Source organism: Dasypus novemcinctus, chromosome 13 (assembly GCF_030445035.2).
Source record: "Dasypus novemcinctus isolate mDasNov1 chromosome 13, mDasNov1.1.hap2, whole genome shotgun sequence".
In the NCBI taxonomy this organism is placed as follows: domain Eukaryota; kingdom Metazoa; phylum Chordata; class Mammalia; order Cingulata; family Dasypodidae; genus Dasypus; species Dasypus novemcinctus.
The window spans coordinates 81,945,580-81,968,499 of NC_080685.1; the positions used below are offsets into that span (position 1 = coordinate 81,945,580).

General features: G+C 35.9%; 1 protein-coding gene across 1 annotated transcript in view; it reads left to right on the forward strand.

The window, feature by feature from the left end:
- CRB1 (crumbs cell polarity complex component 1) overlaps window positions 1–22,920 on the forward strand; it is a 205,581-nt gene that overhangs the window by 37,310 nt on the left and 145,351 nt on the right. The window contains 2 exon segments of the mRNA XM_058309320.1: window positions 2,275–2,352; window positions 2,355–2,456. Coding sequence (XP_058165303.1) covers window positions 2,275–2,352; window positions 2,355–2,456 — 180 coding nt within the window.

Here is a 22,920-nt window from a genome sequence, read left to right on the forward strand (position 1 = left end):
TTTGAGCAACAGAATTTATGTTGTGGTTATGATTTGAAATATGATCCCATTCAGGTTTTTATTAAAATGAGAAATCACAGCGTAGTCTCATTATTTGCTTATTAATAGTCAATTTTCTAGTTTATTTGCTAAACTAGGATTAGAATCTAAATTGCTGCTGTTCTTTCCAATCATTGATTAGTACTATTTGATTCTCTTTCAGTCACTGATAGAAAAGCCTACATTTTATATATTGTTTAGTGCTGCAGTGGTGCATTAAAATAGTCCCTGCTTTCATGAACCTTAGAGTCAGCTGGGGAGGCAACACTGCATAAAAATAAACACAGAATTTAAAATTATTTTAAGAGCAGTGAAAGAAAAGAATTGGGTGATATGAGAGAAAACAAGGGGACCTTATTTAGAGCTGTCCATGAGGGAAAGTTTTTTTCTGAGAAGAAATACAAGATGAAGTCTGAACATTGAGTAAGAGTTAGTCAAGCAAAGGCTTGGAGAGAGTCTTCTAGAAGAGGGAACAGCCTTATGGAGACCCTTGGAACAGAAAAGACAACTTGGGCTCTTTAAAAGAGTAAAGGAAAGAATCGGGTGAGTAGGAATGTTGAGGTATGCAGAAGGGAAGACAAATAGGGAGTTCTAGGTCGTGTTAAGGATTTTGAATTTTACCTATGTAAAAAGGAAAGCAGTCATTGCACTATTTAAAAAAAAAAAAAGAAATGCCATTGTTTTTGTTGCAGATTCTATAATTTTGAATTTTAAATTTTGTTTAAAAACTTATTTTTCAGCAAAGGAACATTATGAAGACCCTCAGTTGACTGTAAGATCAGTTATCTCATTAGAATTATGCTCCTTTAAGAACTTTATTCATCTCTCTCGCTCTCTCATAAAAGAGCTGATGTTATATGATCCCAGTTGTCAGCATTATATTATCATCCTAATAAATTTACATATTGGGGATTGCATTATGGGTAATATATAAGTAACTCATAAATTAATAAGAAAAACAGTCTAATAGAAAAATAGGAAAAATATGGAACATAAAATTCACAGATGGGGAAAAATAAATGGACAATAAATATCCAAAATTGTTGAACTTAACAGTAACCAGGGAAAATGTAAGCCAAAAAACAATATATTATTTGTCATCCAACCAACTGGCAAAAATTTTAATATTTGATGATAGCGAATGTTGACAAGGGTTTGGAGCAAAGCATACACATATCCACTTCTAGATGTATGTAAATGGTGCAGCTGCTTTAGAGGAGGTGGCCAGTATCTGTTCATTAAAAATGTGCAAAACATAACCCAGAAATCCCACTTCCAGACATAGACTCATAGTCTAGATTCAAACATACTCGAAGAGGCATATATAATGCTATTTATTACACCATTGTTTGTAAAAACAATAATGTATATAAAGCTAATAAGGGAATGGTTAAATTTCGGTATGTTCATATTATGGAATACTTGGAAGTAGTTAAAAATTGAGTTAGATGGATAGATTCTCCAAGAGAGTGAAAAAAAGCAAGTTGCAGAAGGATATATACAGTACAATTTCATTTATGTTAAAGCACCCACACACATATATGCACAATAACACTATATATATATGTATGTATATATAGTTGTTTTTTGTTTTTTGTTTTTTACAGGAGCACATATATGTAGGCAAAGCAGAGAAACAGTTCTGGAAGGGTACATTCTTATTTAATATTCTAAATTTTTGAAGTAATAAACCATTCATTCGTTATCAGTTTTATTCTTGGTCATTTGATCCATTTAAGTTCGTGCAAAATCCAAACTTATCAATTATTCTGTCTCATTGAGTGCCAGGAAGTAACCATTTACCTTCATTTTGAATTTTGAGAGAGTATTTTAGGGTTAGCTGTGCTGACTTTTCAGTCATTCTCTCAAAAAAATAGTTCCTTTTTTCTTTACTCGGTAAAAATTCTAATTGGAATAGTTGAGAAATTGGTTAGAATTAGTTAGAATTTCCAGGTTAAATGAAGGTTATCCTGAAGTTCCCTTTTATTACCAGCCTTACTAAATCAAATATTTCTTTAAAATATCAGTCAATTGATGCAAGTGGTTCCACTACTACTATTGTGCATTTCCACATTAAGTCCCCGCTTTCCAGATTCCCCTTGCTAGCTCCTTGAGGGTGGGCTCATCCTCTTGTTATTTATTTTTATGCTAACACAGTGGTCAGCCTCTTTGTAGGCATATACTTCATGATCTAGTAGCTTTGACTCTTTGCTTCTGTGAATTTTTATCCTGCAGGATACACGGATACCCAGTGTGAGACTGACATCAGCGGATGCGATAGTAACCCCTGCCAGTCTGATGGGGAATGTGTGGAACGTCCTCAGAGACACAGTATGGACACATTCCTGGGCTGCCTTCTGCCTTCAGCTACCATGAAGCCTCGGGTTATGTTTGCATCTGTAAACCTGGATTCAGAGGTGAGGTCAAGGAGAGGGCTAATGGCTTGACTTTCAAGCATTTTAGGGCAAACTATGGTTTTAACCGAGTGGTATATTAGCAGTAAGGTCTGTGGAGAGCAAACTCTGTTGCTACGGTGCAAAGGGTCCCCCTTGTGGGAATGAAAATTAACTTGTTTCACATAGCATAATTTCTCAAATCATGAGAAAAATGTTAAAATAGGGGTAGAAAAGGTATATGAAAGTGAGAGTATTTTTATACATAATACTGGGATTTGGATCCTAACTCATAATCTTTACTTTATAAACACAAAGTGTTGGAATTTTTATGTTATTGAACTTGATAATGACATTAAATTTCTATATTATTCAAATACGATAAAAAGTTAATGTACTTATTTATTTTTGTACTTGAAACAATGATCTAGTCTTGAATAATATTCTTCGACTAGTCTATGGCTAAAGTTATTCCATAGATCAAATTTAAATTATACCACCTTTTCTACTTACATTCCTATTAAAAAACCCAGAGGATATTTTCATGTATGTTTTTCAACGAATAGTGGTATTTGTATTTGCTTCCGTTCTAAAGATTTCGTAAGTTTTGATTCAGTATCTGTATTTGCTAATGATTAGCAACTTACTCATAATTACAGAGATACCTGTAGCAAAACTAATTATAATCTGGATTTCTATTCTATTTCTTTCTCAATAGAATAATTGATACCTGAGGAAAATATGTCCATGTTTTCCTAGTGGATTCCTGAGAAAAGTAAACAAAGAATCAGAGAAAAAGAAGCATCTATTTACACTTAGGATTCCTTTTCTTTTAACATTTCACTTTTGAAATTTAATCATCATTGGTTCATGGCTGTGTTTGCTGTAAGGTTTCAGTAAAAGATGTTGTTTATTTCCTTATATATTTTCCCCACTATGAGAACACATAGGAGAAAAGCCTCTCTGTTGTCAGTATTAGGAAAAGTGGTTTATTTCCTGAACAGTTGCAAGCTTGCATGCTTTTTACCTTAAAAGATATGCAAATAAATCTTGACAAATGATTTTTTAAAAGCATGTTATAAATCTTGCAGTGCATCATACCTCCCATCATGGCTGCTAGAAATCTATAGGTAAATGTGGGGTCTGCAAGTGTATAGGTCTTTCTGGAATATATTTATATATTTATCTCACTTATGAGAATATTGGAATTTCCTGTTTCTGTGTTGCCTTTGCCTTTTTTTTCCATATTAATTTTTAATTTATTTTATCTGCATGTAGTGTATAATTTTTGCTGAGTCTTTATTAAAATTAAAAGGGAGGTTTTTTCACTTAAAATATTTTGATTGCAGTATATCATTCACATGTGAACATACATAAACAATAAGGGTATATATTATATGAATTTGAATCGATTTTGGAATAAGGGAGGGGGTTATAAATTGTTTCAGAAATCTTGAGTTTAGAGCTATAAAGAAAACATTCTATTAAAGGCAAAGGCCAGTGTTAATATTGTCTCATAGGATAAAAGTCCACTGGGTGACCAATAGGTCTGTAGTTCCAAACAGGAAAATCAGAGGAATGCACCAGAACAGTGAGTTGGATTTGATTTCTAAGACACGAATCAAGGAGTTTGGGCTGCCCAACACCTCCATGGCTCAAACGAAATAGAAGTTTATCTTTCACTCATGTGAATTCCAAACTGGCTATTCAGAGTCAATTGTCCTCCAAATGGTGATTTAGACAACATAGACAGCAGTATTCTTTCTTTTTTGTTTACTGTTTTTCCTTTCTTCAAAGTGTGGCTTCCAAGTCTATGATGATCTTGCTCAGCAAGTCACTGGAGAAGGAAAGAACACGAGGGATTTTACCAATAGGGTTTTAATGAGCCAAGCCCTGGAAGTAGTGAATATCTCTTATACCTACGCGTCATTGGCTGAAATTTAGACATATGGCAACGTTTAACTGAAGCGAAGGCTGGGAAATGTAGTCTTCTTGTTGTATAACTAAAATAAAGAGAAAAAAGATTTCATCAGCAGCTGACCAGTTTGTCACAATAGCTGGAAGTGACAGACTGGCGATATAAACCTCCAAGGTTTACTCCATCTACTATGGCACACTTTTGTTTTTAATGTCTATGTTTTTCTTCTGTCCTCTTTAACTGAGCTTTTGATTTTGAGATGTTTGTACAGTTACATGCACTTATAAGAAATAATACAGGGAAGCAGACTTGGCCCAGTGGTTGGGCGTCGGTCTACCACATGGGAGGGCCGCGGTTCAAACCCTGGGCCTCCTTGACCCGTGTGGAGCTGGCCCATGCGCAGTGCTGATGCGTGCAAGGAGTGCCCTGCAACGCAGGGGTGTCCCCCACACAGGGGAGCCCCACATGCAAGGAGTGCACCCTGTAAGAAGAGCCGCCTAGCGCAAAAGGAAGTGCAGCCTGCCTAGGAATGGTGCCGCACACATGGAGAGCTGACACAGCAAGATGACACAACAAACAGAAACACAGTTTCCCGTGCCACTGACAATAACAGAAAGCGGACAAAGAAGAACACACAGCAAATAGACACAGAGAACAGACAACTGGGGTGGGGAAGGGGAGAGAAATAAATAAAATAAATAAATCTTTAAAAAAAAGAAAGAAGTAATACAGGTAGATCCATTTACACTTTGCCCAGTTTCCTCAATGGTAAAATATTTCAAAACTATGGTATAATATTACATGCAGGATATTGACTTTTGGAGACAACATATACAACAGACAGTTCCATCACCAAGAATCCCATCTCTCTAGTCTCTTATCCCCTCATCCTTAAATCCAGCAAGAACTAATCTGTTCTCCACTTCCATTACTTTGTAATGTCAATAATGTTCTATAAATGTAGTCATACAGTAAGTGGCATTAGATTGGCCTTTTTCACTCAGCATAATTCCCTGGAGATTCATCCAAATTATGTTTCAATAGTTCATGCCTTTTTATTGCTGACCAATATTTTATAACTTTAATATACTACACTTTATTTTACCATTCACCTGCTGTCAGCCATCTGAGCTATTTCCAATTTTACTATTACAATTAAAGCTACTGCTATGAACATTTACATATGGGTTTTACAAAACATAGGTTTACATTTCTCTGGGATAAATGGCCAAGAGTGCAATTGCTGGGCCATATGGTAGGGACATATTTGGTTTTATAAGACTGCCAAACTGTTTACCAGATTTCTGTACTATTTTACATTACTACCAGTAATATATGAGTGATCCAGTTTCTCTGCATCCTCTGCATCATTTGGAGTTGCCACTATTTTATTTATTTATTTATTTGTGTAGTGGTGTATTATAGTGGTTTCAATTTGTATTTCTTGAAAAGCTAATGATATTGAACATCTTTTCTTTTTTTGTTGTTTTTAATTTATTCTCCCTGCCTCCCCAACCCTGTCACTTACACTTGCTGTCTGCTGTGTCCATTTGCTGTGCCTCCTGCATCTGCTTGTCTTCTGTTCTTGTCTTCTCTTTAGGAGGCACCAGGAAGCAATCCTGGGACCTCCAACATAGGAGTGAGGCACACAATTGATTGAGCTACCTCAGCTCCCCAGTCTGACACATCTCTCATTGTCTTTCCTCTGTGTCTCTCTTTTCTGTTGTTGCATCAGCCTGTGGTGTGGGCCAACTCTCTATGGTGCAGGTCTGCTTGCCTTCACCAGGAGGATGCAGGAATCGAACCTGGGACCCCCCATATGGTAGACAGGAGTCCAATCACTGGAGCCACATCCTCTTTCTGAACATCTTTTCATGTGTTTATAAGACATAATATGTCTTCAGTGAAATGTCTGTTTATGTATTTTCTCATTTTCTAATTGTATTGTTTGGGTTTTTTACTATGGAATTTTAAGTGTCCTTCATATATTCTAGATAACAGTACTTTATTAGATACTTGGTTTGCAAATATTTTCTCCCAGTCTGTAACTTGTCTTTTCATCATCTTAGCAGGGATCTTTTGCAGACCAAATGTTTTTCATTTTGATTTGTAAAAAGTGTATTAATTTTTACTTTTATGGATTACATATTGGCTATCAATTCTATGAAGTTTTTGACCCTTCAAGATTTTCTTTCATGTTTTTTTCTAAAATTTTATAGCCTACATTTTACTTTTAAGTTCATTATTTATTTTGAATTAATTTTTGTATAAGGTGAGAAAGAGACCTAAGTTGAGGTTTATTTTCTTTGCCAAAAGAAGTCCAATTGTCCATCACCATTTCTTGAAAAAAGTATCCTTCCTCTGTTAAATTGCTTTGTACCATTGTCAAAACTCATTTGAGGGGAAGCAGATGTGGCTCAAGAAGTTGGGTGCCCACCTTCCACATGGGAAGTCCTGGGTTCCATTCCCAGTGCTTCCTAAAGAAGACAAGCAAGAGAGGGAGTTGATGCATCAGGCTGGTGCAATGGGGAAACAACGAGGAGACACAACAAGAGGCACAGTGAGAGACACCTAAAAAGAAAATGAGCACACAAAGAACAGATACAGAGAGCATACAGCAAGTGCAAACAATAGGTGTGGGAGGAATAAATAAAATAAATCTTAAAAAAGATCATTTGACCATATCTGTGTGGGTATATTTTTGGATTCACTGTTCATCTCCATTGATCTATGTGTCTATCTGTCAATACCACTTCTTGATTATTGCAGTTAATAGTGGGTAAAGTGATTCTTCCCAGATCACGTTAGCTATTATAAGGCTTATGCTTTTCTATGTAAATTTCAGAATAAGTTTGTCTATGTCTACAAAAACTTTACTGGCTTTTTGATAGAAATTGTGTGAAATTTATTTATCAATTTGTGAAGAATTGATGTCTTTTCTATCTTGTTTCTTCAAACCCATGATCATGGTATCTTCCTTTATTTATGTAGATCTTCTTTGGTTTGTTCATCAGCATTTTGTAATTTTCAACACATAGATCCTGTATATTTTGTTAGATTTAATCTAAGTATTTTATTTTCTTTGGAGTAATGGCAAATGGTACTGTATTTTTATTTTGGTTTCTACATATTCATTATTAGTATACAGAAATGCAGTTGATTTTTTATAATGTTGCTCATACCTCTATATCTTTATTGATTTTCTGTCTAGTAATTCCATTACTCACTTAAAGGGGGATGTTGAAGTCCCAAACTATAATTGTAGATTTGTATATTTTTCTTTTCAGTTTTTTCAAATTTTGTTTAATGTATTGTTTTGAAGTTGTGTTTGATGCATATACTTTCAGGATCATTATATTGTTCTTGTGTATTGATCATTTTATCATTACATAATGCCTCTTTTTATCTCTAGAGTTCTCTTTGCTTTGAAGTTTACTTTATTTGATTTTAACATAGTCATTCCTGCCTTTATTAGTGCTTGCATGGTATATCTTTTTCCATCCTTGTTATTGGATTTGAAATGAGTTTCTTATAAACAGCATACAATTGGGTGGTTTGTACTTGTTTTATCCACTCTGCCAATCTGTCCCTTTTAATTGGTATTCACACCAATGACCTTTACATAGTTATTGATATGTTAGGGCTTAAGTCTGACATTTTAACATTTGTTTTGTTTGTTTCTTCTTTCCTCTCTTTCTCATTCCTGTTTCTCTTTTATTGCCTTCCTGTGGGTTACCTGCCCATTTTTTTTTTTTTTTTTTAGAATTCCATCTTGATTTATTTATAGTGTGCTTGAATATATAACTTTGTGAAGCTTTTTTGGTAGCTTTTTTGGTAGCTGCTCTGGGTATTGCAATATACATATGTGGCTTATCACATCTGATGGCATTAGCATCTTAGCTCTTGAGTGAGATGTAGAAACTTTACTTCCATGTCAGTCCCTTTACCCCCATCCACTTTTTAAAAAATCCTTGTCTTGAGAATCAGATTGTGTTATAATTTTCATTTTAATCATTGCATATGATTTAGAAAACTCATGAAGAGGAGGCTAGTGTCTTCTATTTACCCATATTTCTGCTCTCTCCATTGTTTGTTCTTCCTTTGTCCCATTTCCATCATGTTAGAAGCCTTTCTTTAATCTTAATTGTGCTAGTGACAAATTCTTCTGGTTTTCCTTCATCTGAGAATGTTTTTATTTCCCCTTGATACCTAAAAGTAAATTTCTCCAGAAACAGAGCTCATTTTTGACAGATTTTTGCTTTTAGCACTTGAAAAATTCTGTGCCCTTCCTTTTGCCCTCCATGGTTTCAAATGAGAAACCCACTGTCTTTCAAATGGTGTTCCCCTATAGGTAATGCATCAAGTCTCCTTAACTGTCCTCAATATATTTTTTTGTCTTTAGTTATCAAAAGTTTATTTATAATTATTTCTTTGGGTGTATCTTATTCGCAGTTTGCTCAGCTTCTCAAATCTGTGGGTTTATGTATTTTGCCAAATTTGTGAAGTTTCTAATCTTTACTTCTTTTAATACTCTTTCAACCCCAATCTCTTTCTTCTCTTCTGCCTTCTGGTGGGACACTTATGATATGAATGGAATATTTTGTTATTTCTCACAGTTCCCTGAAGCTCTGTTCTTTTTCTTTTTTCAGTCTATTTTCTCTCTGTTGGTCTGATTGAGTAAATTGCCTGTCCTCAAATTCACTGATCCTCTCCTCTATCAACTCCCTCTACTATTTTGCCCATCCAGAGAGATTTTTATTTTTGTTTTCGTATTTTTTGTTTCCATTATTTTCATTGTAAGTATTTATAACTTCATTTTCTTTGTTGATATTTTCTTTCATTTATTTGGAATTACATGTTGAATCATTTTATATTGATTACTTTAAAATCCTTGTCATGTAATTTGAACATCTGATCATCTCAGTAGTGGCATCAGTTAATTGTCTTTTTCTCATTCAAATTGTGGTTTTCCTGGTTCTTGGTATGTCTGGAGATTTTTTATTGTATCCTGCCTGTTAGGAGAGTTTGGTTTTCTTAATTTTAGTATGCAGTCATCTATTAGGCTTGGCACACAGGTCCTGGCCTAATTTGGTGGGCTATAGATCCAATGATTGTTATGTTACTTTGGTCTGCTTGGTTTACCTGGTATTACTGGGGCTCCCACTTGTCTTTGCTGATGATGCCTGAGGAGGAGAAGGCAATTCCTCAGGCCAAAGCATCCCATATCTCTCACTGAGGGAGGGGAATCTCAGGCCTTTGGGGCTAAAGAGGATTCCCTGGTTGGATGTTTGTTGTGGCAGTCTTTTTCTCCCTGCCTCCCAAATCCCACCCATTGTGCATAATTCCCTTCACCAATGACCCTTAGCCACATGATGTCTCTGGCTTGTGGAGGGGAGTCTCAGGAGTAGAGTAAGAGAGCACTTTCTCTGGCTGCTTAATATCAGTGTAACTTGCAATTAATTCCCCTTGCCAGTTCTGTTGTGCTTGCCTCGTATTGTAGGTGGGATTCTTGTTCAACCTCAGGAGAACTGAGCATGCCTGGACTGGCTGTGGTTGATAGACTGGGCACATGTGTTGGTTAGTGGGGAGGTCTTAAAACACCCTGCCACTGTGTTGTTCTTGAAGTCCTGGGACTGCTAACCAGTTCACTTTCCTCTTTCACATTTTAGAGTTCTCCTTTGGTAGGCTCTTGTTATTTCCAGAGTTTATAGTTATATTTAACAGGAAGGAACAGGCAGAGACAAGTCTATACCATCTTGTCCAGACCAGAAGTCCCTATGTTACTTAAAAACAAAAACAAAAACGAAAACAAAACACTGTTGTAGCAGCGTAAGAGGATTGTTTTCTTTAATAGCTGTAGGTAGAAAGGTAGGTGTTAACTTTCTCTTCACTTTTCCTCTAGTATCAACAAGTTGAAACTATCATTTAATCTAACCAGAACTTATTATTTCCTTGACCTTAACAGGTTCACGTTCAACTTTGCTTTTATCTCATTCAAAGAGACAGTTGAGAAAATTTTGACAATCCATCTAAGTATTTTAATGATTAGAATTAAACTTGGGAATTCATGTGTCTAAGAGCAAAAAAGGGTGACTATTCTCAAAATCCTCAAAAATCATGAAAAGAAATGACATCCTGTCATGGCTATGTTGTGCCTTTAGCTCCAATGCTCAGATTGAACTGAGAATGAAAAATAGACACTTAATTTAATGGTCTATGCATTTAGCTAAACCACACATTCATTTAATTTTAATACTAAGTTATATAAGTCTATAATTGGAGGACTATAGTTAACTAACACTGTTCAGTTTCTTCCAAAATCAGTAAATTATCTTTATTTTGTATGACCACCCTTGACCTCTACTAGAAGGAATGTTGGCTGCTCCTTTGTATTATGTTTCAGCTTTCTAGTTTGGGACTGGCTCAGTTCTAGGGATATCACGATGAAAATATATAGTCTCTTCCAAGAGGAATCTGAAAGAGCATGAGGAAGAATAGACACAAAAATATGAGACACTAACTGCCACAGTGAAACTATTAAAAGGCACATAAGGACAATCAGTAAAAAGGGCTTATTTATGATCTTAAGCTGTTTATGCCTGAAAGAATTTAGCATCAACTACAAGACTCCAAATGATTTGATAAGTTAGCATTTTTAATGAAAATTAACATGTTCCTTCTAAAAAATTAAGAAAGGACCTCATGACCTGCATACTTACCCTGAAGCATCCTATTCTAACCACACAAGCTCAATTGGAAACAATTGACTAACGTTTTTTAATGTTACCATTTTATCCCTGTTTAGTGAAAAATGATAGTGATAATATGTTTAATGAGTTCCAAACTGTCTTATAAACCAAGTCCAATTTTCAATTCCAACTTTCACTCACCAACTCCAATTAGTATTTACTTAAGAGTGGGATGGACCATCACTGGACTCAGGAACGCCACTTTGTTGTCTCTGAGGTTGAGATTTTATGCTGCTTCACCCATCTGCTCTCTGCATGGAGAGAAGGAGGAATGCAGCAGGGGATCCTGTGAAGTCCTGGCTTCAAACCTTAGGCAGATATAGCAGGAATCTTAACAATAAACACCCTGATGAGTGCCACCTGGCAAAGTGACTGCACACAGGGGCTCTCATCCTCAGGTTCATTTGCTTCAAGCACAATGTTACTAAAAATGAAGTGTTCACTTTTCCTTAAAAAATAAATTCTGTCACTTTACTTTAAATACAACTAAAATAGCCATACAGGGCCCCCCATATGCAACAATGAAAGCTTCTTGGGGCAGTATGTGACAGTCAATATCTCCTGCCTAAAGTGAAATTTTTCAGTAGAATTTGTTTATTTGCTGTGAGATCTCAGTTTTAGGCTCACTGTTCTCAGAGATGAATTTTTTCCTTATGTGTATATTCAGGTGCAAGAATAGAGATACTAAATAACTTGAACAGATATTAGTTACACATGTAAAACTGTACATCTATAAAACTTATTTATTTAATAAAATATTGTATTTGCAATAGATTCATGCAATTCATTTATCTTTGCCTTTACTATATACGTTAACTTCTATTTTTAAAAAACTATCTACACTGTGTATGAGCACATTTCTGTTTGTATTACTTTTGATTTTACTGTATTAAGTACAAAATTTAGAGCAGGTATACCACTTCTTTACACATTGATAAATTTTGAAAACCATGTTAATTAAGTGCTTAGTACCTACTATCTACAATGATAGTATATATAGTAGGATAATTTAATGAGTATGATTTGGAAGACCAAGTACAGTGATGGACATATCTATAAGAGCACTGTGACAGAGCAAACCAAGACATCAAGCACGTTTACCAGGTTAGCATTCTCGAAATTAAACCACTGAGGAAAACATTCTCACATGAACAATCGACAGACAAATACCTACCCTACAATTCAAATATTCTGTCCGACATATATTAGAAAAGAATTAGTTTTCTAAAACAAAAGAATAAAGACATTATAAGTTTTCACCAGAAGTTTCTGAATTAAATCCACAATGTCAAACCATAGGTGCTGTCTTTGCAATTCAGAGGACTTGAATGGTATATTTTCATTCCAGGATTCTATTTTCATGTGAAAGATATGAGCCACCACCATTTTAAAAAGCTGTAAGGGAAGTGTGTTCTTGTCATAGGCAAGTGTTTGTTAGAACAGGAAGGTGAAGGAAATGTTCATCAAAGAGGTTAAGGATCCTAGGAATAGTGCTTGTAGTAGACCATACTACAAACCCTCATATCATATGGCAACTGTATGTTTGTTGCATGTGAGGATGTCTATCTTGAAACCCCATGTCTTTTTCTAGATGCTCAAGATCTCCCAAAATTTTCAATAAGCATTCTAATCATTTGCAAGAACAGTGCTGAGTTCCATCTGGCCTAATCAATGATTATAACTCTTTTACCAATGTCCACTGCTGTAGCAATATGCAGTTGTTGAAAAAGTCTCAATTCTGATGTTGGCACAGAAGATACTTCAGAAACACCTCACTCCCCAAACCTCCAATTCCAACAACCACCACATACATACTTGTCCAGTCCTCAATTTGAACCCTGAGCATCTCAGATCCCATTCCCACGGAGAGTGGTGCAAACTAAAAAACAAACACACCTTCTACTGAAGAGTTAGGTATCTCTTTCTCAAAAAAAATTTGGTTGCATATGCTCTTGGCTTCTCTCACCAGAACCTTCATTCTGTAGTTATGCTCTCTACCTCTCTCCCTCGTCACTGCTTAAGCAGCAATTAGCAGGAACTATCTCACCATGACATACAATCCTGCTTACCTTAGTCACCTACAGAAGTCCAAGCATCCCAGGTCATCCATCAAGGCCTGAATTTTTATTCCATACTACTATGAACATTTCCTGATTTGACTCAACTTCCCATCCCTTTTTGAAATTCCCAGGCAATGTTGAATATCTCAGTTTATCACAAGCTCAATTGCCAACATCCTTAACCTCTTTTTTGAACATTCCTTTTACCTACTTGCTTTAACTAAAAACTAGCTATGTTCTCAGGACATTATATCTTCTGCCAGCATCTCAAATTGAGACTATTTTTCATTCTTCTACCAAATCCTATGTTCAGTGGGTCCCAAAGATTCAAGTGTCCTCAAGTCATTGATGCCTCTAAGCAATTACTCCTTCCTTTTCCTTCCAAACCTCCAATGTTTTAAAGCATTTGCCTTTGTACTATACCACCCATTAATTTTTATTGAAATCATCTTCCTACCTCCTGGTAGCTCCTTCTCAGTCATTCAAGATTTCAGTATCTTACTCCTGTATCCTCCTTGAGAGCTTTAAAATTCATTTAGAAGATCTATGCAAACCATTGTTTCCCAGTTGGCCTCCTTATTTCCGATCACTGTGACCACTACCCTACTACTTCTACCCAGTCCTATGGTCATGATCTAGCCCTTATCACTACCAATGATCTCACTAAAACCTTCACTCTTAATCATTCTCTTCTCTCACCAGAACCTTCATTTGTCCATATTGCTTATACTACAACACTTGTTTTCCCTTATTTTTTCATTGCATCTGGTCAATTTTCTTAACTGCTTTTTTACTCATTGCCTCACCTTCTGTCTCAGCTAAGATTCCAAGATCCAGCACTATAATCATTGCCTTGCATATACCCTCAGCTCATGTGCTCCTATCTTTCTCCATTGTACTTGCCTGGCAAAAGTACATTTATGCTTAAACTTAATTTTCCACCTTCACCATACTCACTACTAAGCAATTTGAATATGGCTGCAGAAAAACTCACAAGGAACACATCAGAACTGATGAGTGTCACTTTGAATTTATGACCCCAAATCTCAAGGGTCAAATCTTAGCATTATGTACAATCATTTTAGAGTTTACTCCAAGATGACCTTTTTATACCTCTTCTTGGTTCAAACTTCTGCCATCACCTCCTTCCTTTTTACAATAAACTGATCATTAGGTTTCTAATTTCACTCAAAGAATGATCTAGAAGTAATTGTGGGAAGATGGTGGAGTAGAAGCTCCAGTATTCAGTCCCTCTACCAGAACAACTATTAACCAGAAATGAACTGTCTGAATTAACTATTTTTAAAAATTTGCAGATAGCCATTATACTTCCACCTTTGTACAAGTGGGTCATTCTAAGGGGATTTTATAAGAAGTGTAGTCAACCAAGTGGTCATTGTCTTATGATTTAGGACCATGTTAATTCAATGAAAATATCCAGGTGGCTAAATGAGAGTTTAGTTTGAATCCTTTACTCTTCCCTTAAGGAGTACTACCCTCAGAATGTGTACCATGTGTACCAGGACAGCCAGCCTGTCCTGAAGTTGTCAGGGGAAAGAAGAAGAGGGAAGGGAGATGGAATCAGAAATATTTTTGGGTTGATTTTTCAAAAGTTCATATCACATCTCAGTGATGCCTGCTTGCTGAAGATGATCAGGGTGTGAATTGTTCACTCCCCACAACCTTGATGATCAATCCATTGTTAGGTAGACTTTTGACAAAACATACACAGTTATCAGACTGTAGATGGTCTGGAAAGCTGATAACCTGGCACACTTTAGGGCTTTTCTTTCCCCTAATTTTTTATTTTGAACTACTTTCAAACTTACAGGAGAACAAACCCCATACAGAGAACTGGAACTTATCCCTACCCCCATACCAAGATCCACCAATTTTAATATTTGCCACATTTGTCATATCTTTATAATTTTTTCTTCCTTCCTTCCTTCCTTCCTTCCTTCCTTCCTTCCTTCCTTCCTTCCTTCCTCCCTCCCTCCCTCCCTCTTCCTTCTCTCCTTCCTTCCTCCCTCCCTCCCTCCCTTCTTTCCTTCCTTCCTCCATCCTCTCCTTCCTCCCTCCATTCCTTCCTTTCCTTCTTTCTTTCTTCCTGTCTATATCTATCTATCACTTACCTATATGTATCGATCTATGATCTATCAGTTATCTATCATCCATTTTCTGAACACTCCACTGTAGGTGTGTACACTATGCTCTTGAGCACTACATAATGTACATTTCCTATGAACAACTATATTCACTTATGTAACTACCTTAAGTACAGTTATAGAGCTCAAGAAAATTTAATGTGGTATAAAACTTAATATCTATATATTATGCCCAAACAATATCCTTCTGAGCCTTTTCTCCTCCCTTGCTAGATACCATTTAGGATCATGTATTGCATTTAATTGTCATTGCTTAAGTTGCTCTTTCTTTTATTTTTTTAATTGTGGGAATATACATGCAATGTAAATGTTCCCATCTCAACCACTCCCAAGCATACTATTTTATGGGCTTGATCACATTGCAGTAACCCTCACCCCCTTCCATTACTAAAACTTTCCCATCTCCCCAAACAGAAACCTTACACCCATTATATATAGTCTCCTTTCCTCCTGCTCTCCACCCTAGTAACTTGTACTCCAATATCTTTCTCTACGAGCTTGAATGTTCTCCAATATTTTCTTTGTAGTTATCATAGTGCTTAATTTAACATTCTAAATCTGTAACAATCACCTTTGGTGTGATACCAACTTAATTTATTTTTTAAGATTTATTTTTTATTTCTCTCCCCTTTCCTCCCCTCCCCCCCCCCAGTTGTCTGCTCTCTGTGTCCATTTGCTGTGTATTCTTCTGTGTCTGCTTATGTTCTTCTCAGAGGCACCAGGAATCTGTGTCTCTTTTTGTTGTATCATCTTGCTGCATCAGCTCTTCATGTGTGTGGTGCCACTCATGGGCAGGCTGCACTTTTTTCATGCTGGGTGGCTCTCCTTACGGGATGCACTCCTTGCACATGGAGCTCACCTACATGGGGGACACCCCCGTATGGCATGTCACTCCTTGTGTGCATCAGCACTGTGTGTGGGCCAGCTCATCACACGGGTCAGAAGGCCCTGGGTTTGAACCCTGGACCTCCCATGTGGTAGGCGGACACTCTATCTGTTGAGCCAAATCCACTTCCCCCAACTTAACTTTAATATTATACCCAAACTAGGTTCGTATACTCCTCCATTTCCCCTCCCCTTTATGTAGTTCTTATCCTAAATTACATATTTATACATTATGCTTCCAATACCACTAATTTATTGCTACTTCTTATGCATTTGCCTTTTAGATCATGTAGGAAGTAAAAAGTAAAGCTACAAACCAAAAATACAATAGTACTGGCATTCCTATTTAGCCACATCATTGCCCTCATTGGAAATCTTTTCTCTTCTTGCAGTTTCCATCTATGGTCTATTGTCTTTTCATTTCAAGAGCTCTTTTTAGCATCTTTTGTAGGGCCAGTGATAAGGAACTCCCTCAGCTTTTGTTTATCTGGGAATGTTTTCATCTCTCCCTCATTTTTGAAAGACAGTTTTGTAAGATAAAGAATTATTGAATGGGAATTTTTTGTGTTCAGTACTTTAAAAATGTCATCCCACTGTTGTCTTGCCTATATGGTTTCTGATGAGAAATCAGCATTTAATCTTATTGAGGCTCCCTTGGGCATGACAAGCTGCTCTTTTCTTGTAGTTTTCAGAAATCTATCTTTATCTTTGGCATTTGACAGTTTGATTATAATATGGCCTGGCTTGTGTTCGTGTGGGTTTATCTTTTTTGTAATTCATTGAACTTCTTGTATGAATATACTGTCTTTTGTTAAATTTGAGAAGTTTTCAGCAATATTTCTTTGAATATTCTCTCTATCCCTTTCTCTCCTTCTTCTCTGTCTGGGACTCCCAAAATGCATGTATTGGTATGTGTGATAGTGTTCCACAGTTTCCTCAGGCTTTGTTCAATTTTCTTCATTCTTTCTTCCTCCTGTTTCTCAAACTGGATGATTTCAATTGTCTTATCTTTGAGTGTTCTGATTCTTTCTTCTGCCAGGTCTAATGCTGTTCTAATGTAATCCCCTAGGGCATTTTTAATTTCTGTTCCTGTTGTCTTCAGCTATTTTTTGTTCCTTCTCATAATTTCTAACTCTCTATTTGTTTAGTCTTTGTGTTCATCTACAATTTTCCTGATTTTCTTTTGTTCTTTGATCATAATTTCACAACGGCAGCTCTGCCTGTCCTTGCCTTCTCCTCAGGGCTGTATTGCTTTCAACTTCTTGTTCTTGTGGTGGTCTGTCTCTTGGGTTCCTCTCTAATATCCTAAGTTCCTTCTCTCATTCTCTGCAGCTTTCTTTCTGTGTCTCTCTGCATGTTTCTCCTGTTTATAAAGGACTCCAGTAAAAGGATTACGATCCACCATGGGTCATGCCCTACCGAAATGAACTAATCAAGGAAAGTGCCTTAGCTGAATCTATTCATAAGATCCTATCTACAATAGGTTTACATGAAATGGAATGGATTGGCTCTAAGGACATGATCTTCTGGGGTCCACTCAACTTCACACCGTCACGACCAGGGAACACATACCCACACACACAAACAATAATGAAAAATACTTCTACTTTCACAGTAAATGGTAACACAACTCACCCAGTCAGTCAGGCCAAATATCCAAATGTCATATTTGGTTACACTCTGTAATATTCCACATTCAATGTATTTATGAGTTTTGTTGGCTTCTCTTTCAAGATGTATCCCAAGCATGACCATGCCTTACCACTTCTACTACTTTTCCTCTATACCAAGTTACTGTTATCTCTTGCCTCAACTACTGTAAAAGCCTTCTAACTTGTCTATGTACTTCCATTCTTGACTCCCTAAATTAATTCTCCACACAGTTGCTACACTAACCTTTAATGTGAATCATATAATATGTTTTTTTTTTTTCAAACACTCCAATGGCTTGGAGTAAAACCTACATTCTTTAATATGGTCTATAAGACCTTATGTAATCTAGCCTTGGCCTTTCTCTCCAAACTCACTTCCTGGCTTTCTTTACTAAACTGGGTTCTTGAATTTCCTTGATTAGGCCAAACTCAGTTCTACTTTGGATACTCTACATTAACTTTTCCCTTTGCCCAAAGACTCTATATCTTTGTGTGCTGGCTCCTTATATATCTACATTTGTTCAAATGCTGCTTTTCCAGAGATATCTTTCTGGATCTCCTTAAATAAAATGCCATGGCTCTCTGTACCTCAAAACATACATAAACATATTCTTCTCCCTTATTGTAATTTATTTTCTTCATAGTAATTTTTACTACCTGATCTTAAACATACAAGCACAATCACAAACACATACATTTGTTTACTTTTTAGCTACCAACTCCAAGCCTGGACTGGAATTGTCTACCTAAAAGGGATTTTGAATATCTTACTGACTACTGTGGCCCCATAATGCCTAGATCATAATAGGGGGCCCAATAAATATTCATTAAATACATGAATGCTGAAATGACTTAATTAAAACTGCAGTCAAATCTCAGTACTGTCAGAATCAAGCATTAATCATTAACTCTCATGCCAGATAAAGTTTTGCCCTTAGCCCTTAGCAGCTAAAAAATTTAATGAAATTTAGGAAGATTCTTTCATTCTCTTAAGCCAGATATAATTGGTTGAGGTTCAGAATTCTTTCTCCAATTAGGGTCTATGACAATTTTGATAAACTAAATTTTACATGCCAGTTGACATATCATAATTAGAAAAAAAAAGTGTTCTCTTTATTTCTGATTCATTTTCAATTTTAGAAGAATCTAACATCTTTAAGTTTCTCATTTCTCCTTTCTTCTGTCAAGAAGTTGAATATTTACCCAAAAACTCAAATATGCTATTAAAGCTTACATTTTTGTGAGAAATCCTTTTGTTAAAAATGAATTCTTTTAAAATTTTGATTGAATACTTTTTTGTGGGATTTCATGTTTTCCTTGTTTAATGAATGAGGCTAAATCTATGGAAATTATTATTGGGAATGTGGTTGCAATAAAGCACTTCATAGTTTAAAACAAGGTTGGCCTAGCTCTATGCCTGCTGTAACCTCTGGCCTTATCTCTGAGTCAAGTAGATATTTTTAGTTCGTTGGTTTGTAGCAAAAGTAATTTTACCCGCTAGATATTTTAGTAAAACTGCCTTTGCTAAGTTAACTTCTCAAGCAGGGCCACAAGGTTTTGCTGACATATAAAAATGTTGTGTTTTTTTCCCCCCATTAATTTTTCTGGCTTATCTCCCATGCATGTGGGAAAATAAGGGATAAGATTAAGCTATTTGTGGGAAGGCTGTTTATGGCACATGTGAAGGCATCAATGCCTTCCAAGTATCACACAATGAGGTAGATACTAGCTAATTGCTAAGATTTTTAAAATCCAACCAAATGAAATTGTCTCTCCAAAAAGCAGTTGATTTTATTTAAATTGGATTCACAGTTTAGATCAAGATTTGTTTATGATTTGAATCTTTCCAGGTAATTATATTGTTGTTTTATAGATACGGATTAACTTGGTTTTCTACCCTCTTTCTCCTTTCTCTCTTTTTTTCCAATTCTAATAGTTCTTAATAAATTGATCAAATGTTTATATAAAAGATTCCCTGTTCAAAACTCTTTCAACCCATCTGAACAAAAGAAGAACTAGGTTAATTTTTTCATGTTTTTGAGATGCAACTATGTAAATTTCAGACCCATTCTCCACTTGCAAATGGCAGTCAGATGCCTACAAGAAGGAGGGTCTGAATGAAACATTTCCTATATGTCACAGATCCTCTACACCTGAAGCTGGATGTGTTTATTGCCTTCTTCAAAGGGTTATCTTTAAAATCACCATTTCCAAATAGCAGTTTACCTTCTACTCATAAAAACACAGTAATCCAGGTGTGGTGATTCTTTATCTTTTCCTTTTTTTTTTTTTTTTTTTTTTGTTTACTTATTTCTCTCCCCCTGCCCTCTTGTCTGCTCTCTGTGTGCATTCGCTGTGTGTTCTTCTGTGTCCACTTGCATTCTTGGCAGCACCAGAAATCTGTGTCTCGTTTTGTTGTGTCATCTTGCTGCTCCAGCTCTCTGTGTGTGCAGCGCCACTGCTGGATAGGCTGTTTTTTTCTTACAGGGCAGCTCTTCTTGCGGGGCACACTCTTTGCATGCATGGCACTCCTTGTGCACATCAGCACTGCGCATGGGCCAGCTCACCACGCAGGTCAGAAGGTTTGAACCCTGGACCTTCCATACAGTAGGCAGACACTGTATCAACTGAGTCATATCTGCTTCCCTCTTTTCTTTTAATATACATTTTATTGAAGTGTAATATACATGCAAAAAGTCTTCAAAACATACATTTATTGCTCAATAAATTTGTCATAAAGAAAAAAACACCCATGTATTAATATCCATCTAAAGATATTGATGTAACTTATTCTACTTTTGAAGGAGATGATAGAACTAATGTAGGTTGTTACAGAGGAAAATTTCAGTTCATTAGAAGAAATTACTTTAAAATAATTAAAACTATCTACAAATGAGACAAGCATACTTGTAAAGAAGATAGTTTCTGCATTATTGGACTTGTTCATTGAAAGGAAAGAATCGGATTCCTCACTGAGTAGAAGGTTAGACTGGTTGACTTCTTTGGTCCTTTCCAACTCTAAGAATATACAATAAAAACAAACTTTAAAGATGAATATTCTAGTGGCAGCATCAAGACAATTACAAATGCACCTAATGAAATTCTATTTTCTAATGATCAGTGAAGATGATACTTAGAAGATACTTTTAAAATGATTTTTCTAGCTCATTCAGTAAATAAAATTTTAAAATAGTGGACCAGGTTTTTTGCTTTCCATTATCATGGAATTTGTTATTATAAATTAAGGATACAGTCAATAAACTCTGGGGTGAAAAGGTAAAATATGTTTCTTAAGACTGAAGATTTATGTCCTTACCGTCCTTCACTCTAGGGTGAACCTTTGTAAAAAGTAAAAATGTTTGTGTTTCTTCCTATTCAAGCTAATAAAATTTTATTAATATTTTCTCACAAAGGTGTTGCCTACATGGTGACTATAAAAATGTTATAACTATTACCCAAATTCAACAACAGACTAAGATTTCATATTTTTGTGCACTTTTTCATATTCAGGAAGTTTACTTCCTTAATATCCTTCCATATGTGACCATCTACTTTGTATTTAAATGTTTTATTATATTATTTTGCTTCAATAATTGAATAAATAGAATAAAAGTCAAAGGAAAAATGGTCTAATTTTCTACTCAGTCCAAAGGTGATTAAATTGAGGGCAGCATTCCTTTGAGCCACATTTTGGACAAATATTCTGGAAAACCATCAAAAGTTTTGGGAAGGAAAATCATTCTTTGGACAGGAGGTTAAGCAAAGGCCATGGCCTCGAATTTATCTTTCTCTGAGTGAGTTTTAACACCATTGACCTGGCCAAACTCCAACACATTCATTATATCTTGCCTGTCTCAATCACCCTTGAAATTTTAATAAGCCTCTATATTTTTTGTCTTAACCTGCTTTCATAATATTGCTTGGAAGAGCCATCCAGCTGTGGTCTTTCACTTAAGAAGGAGCTAGTTTAATCTAACCACTAAGGGCAACCCCATATCTCTTATTCTCCCACAGAAGCAAGAAGAGGCTCAGTGAATTTGCTGCAGTGAAAAGATTTGAACAGCTCAGACAAGTAGGTAAGAAATTCTAAGTACAACAATCCAAGCTCCCAAGCACTTCTCATAATCATTCATTAGGAAAAATGGTAGACTCAAGCACCCAGCTGAGCACTTAACATCAACCAAAGTCAGATTTCTGTAAAGCCCCCAAAGGTAAAATGCTACAAGAAATTAAAACACTAGAAAGCTTTTCACCAAGATGCTTTCCAGGTCATCTGAAGCCTTGTTTGCCTTTGAATTCTTACAATTGGCTCTTGGGTGCTTTGATCCATCCTGTCTGAGCACATTACCATGCCAGGTCACACAAAGCAACCCAGCAAGACAGACAAGGCCCAGGAGCCAGTACAAGTGTGTGTCTGGTATATCCCTCTTTGCTGAATTGTCCTTACTGATGAGGATTTGTTAACATGCGAACCATGTCTCTAAGAGCAGTAGGAAAAGGGAAGAGATTCCTCAGTACCTCCCTGTTTCTAACAAAGGGTATGTCTTCTTTCCTCACCCCACTATCTCATCTGACAACCATCCCCATTTGAATTATCACTCCTGGATCCTGAAAAGCCATTATTTGATACCATCTTTACAACTGTTCATTTCAGTGACACCACTCTGGAATCTTCTATTTAATAAGTCCCTTACTCTGCTTTACTCTCATTCTTCCCCTTTTAACATTTTAACCTAATCAGGCAATGTACTTAGAGAAATAAGATAATTTTTCTGTGATTTTAAGGAATATATTGTAATAGAGAAATGAGACTAGTCTTGAGTCACTCAGATTATCTGGATAATCTTCACCTACTCCATATTTCATAGGCAAATTTATACTGTAACAAATATGTCAAGATAAAAAACAAATATAATATTCTACTTAAAATTGCAAAAAATAAGTAATTATTTCTTCAGGTCCTTAGAGTAATATCTTCAAACATTTTCTCCTGAGAATTGAGACATCAATTTAATTTGTGTATGTGTAATTAAAGTGCTTCATCAGTAAACATAATTAT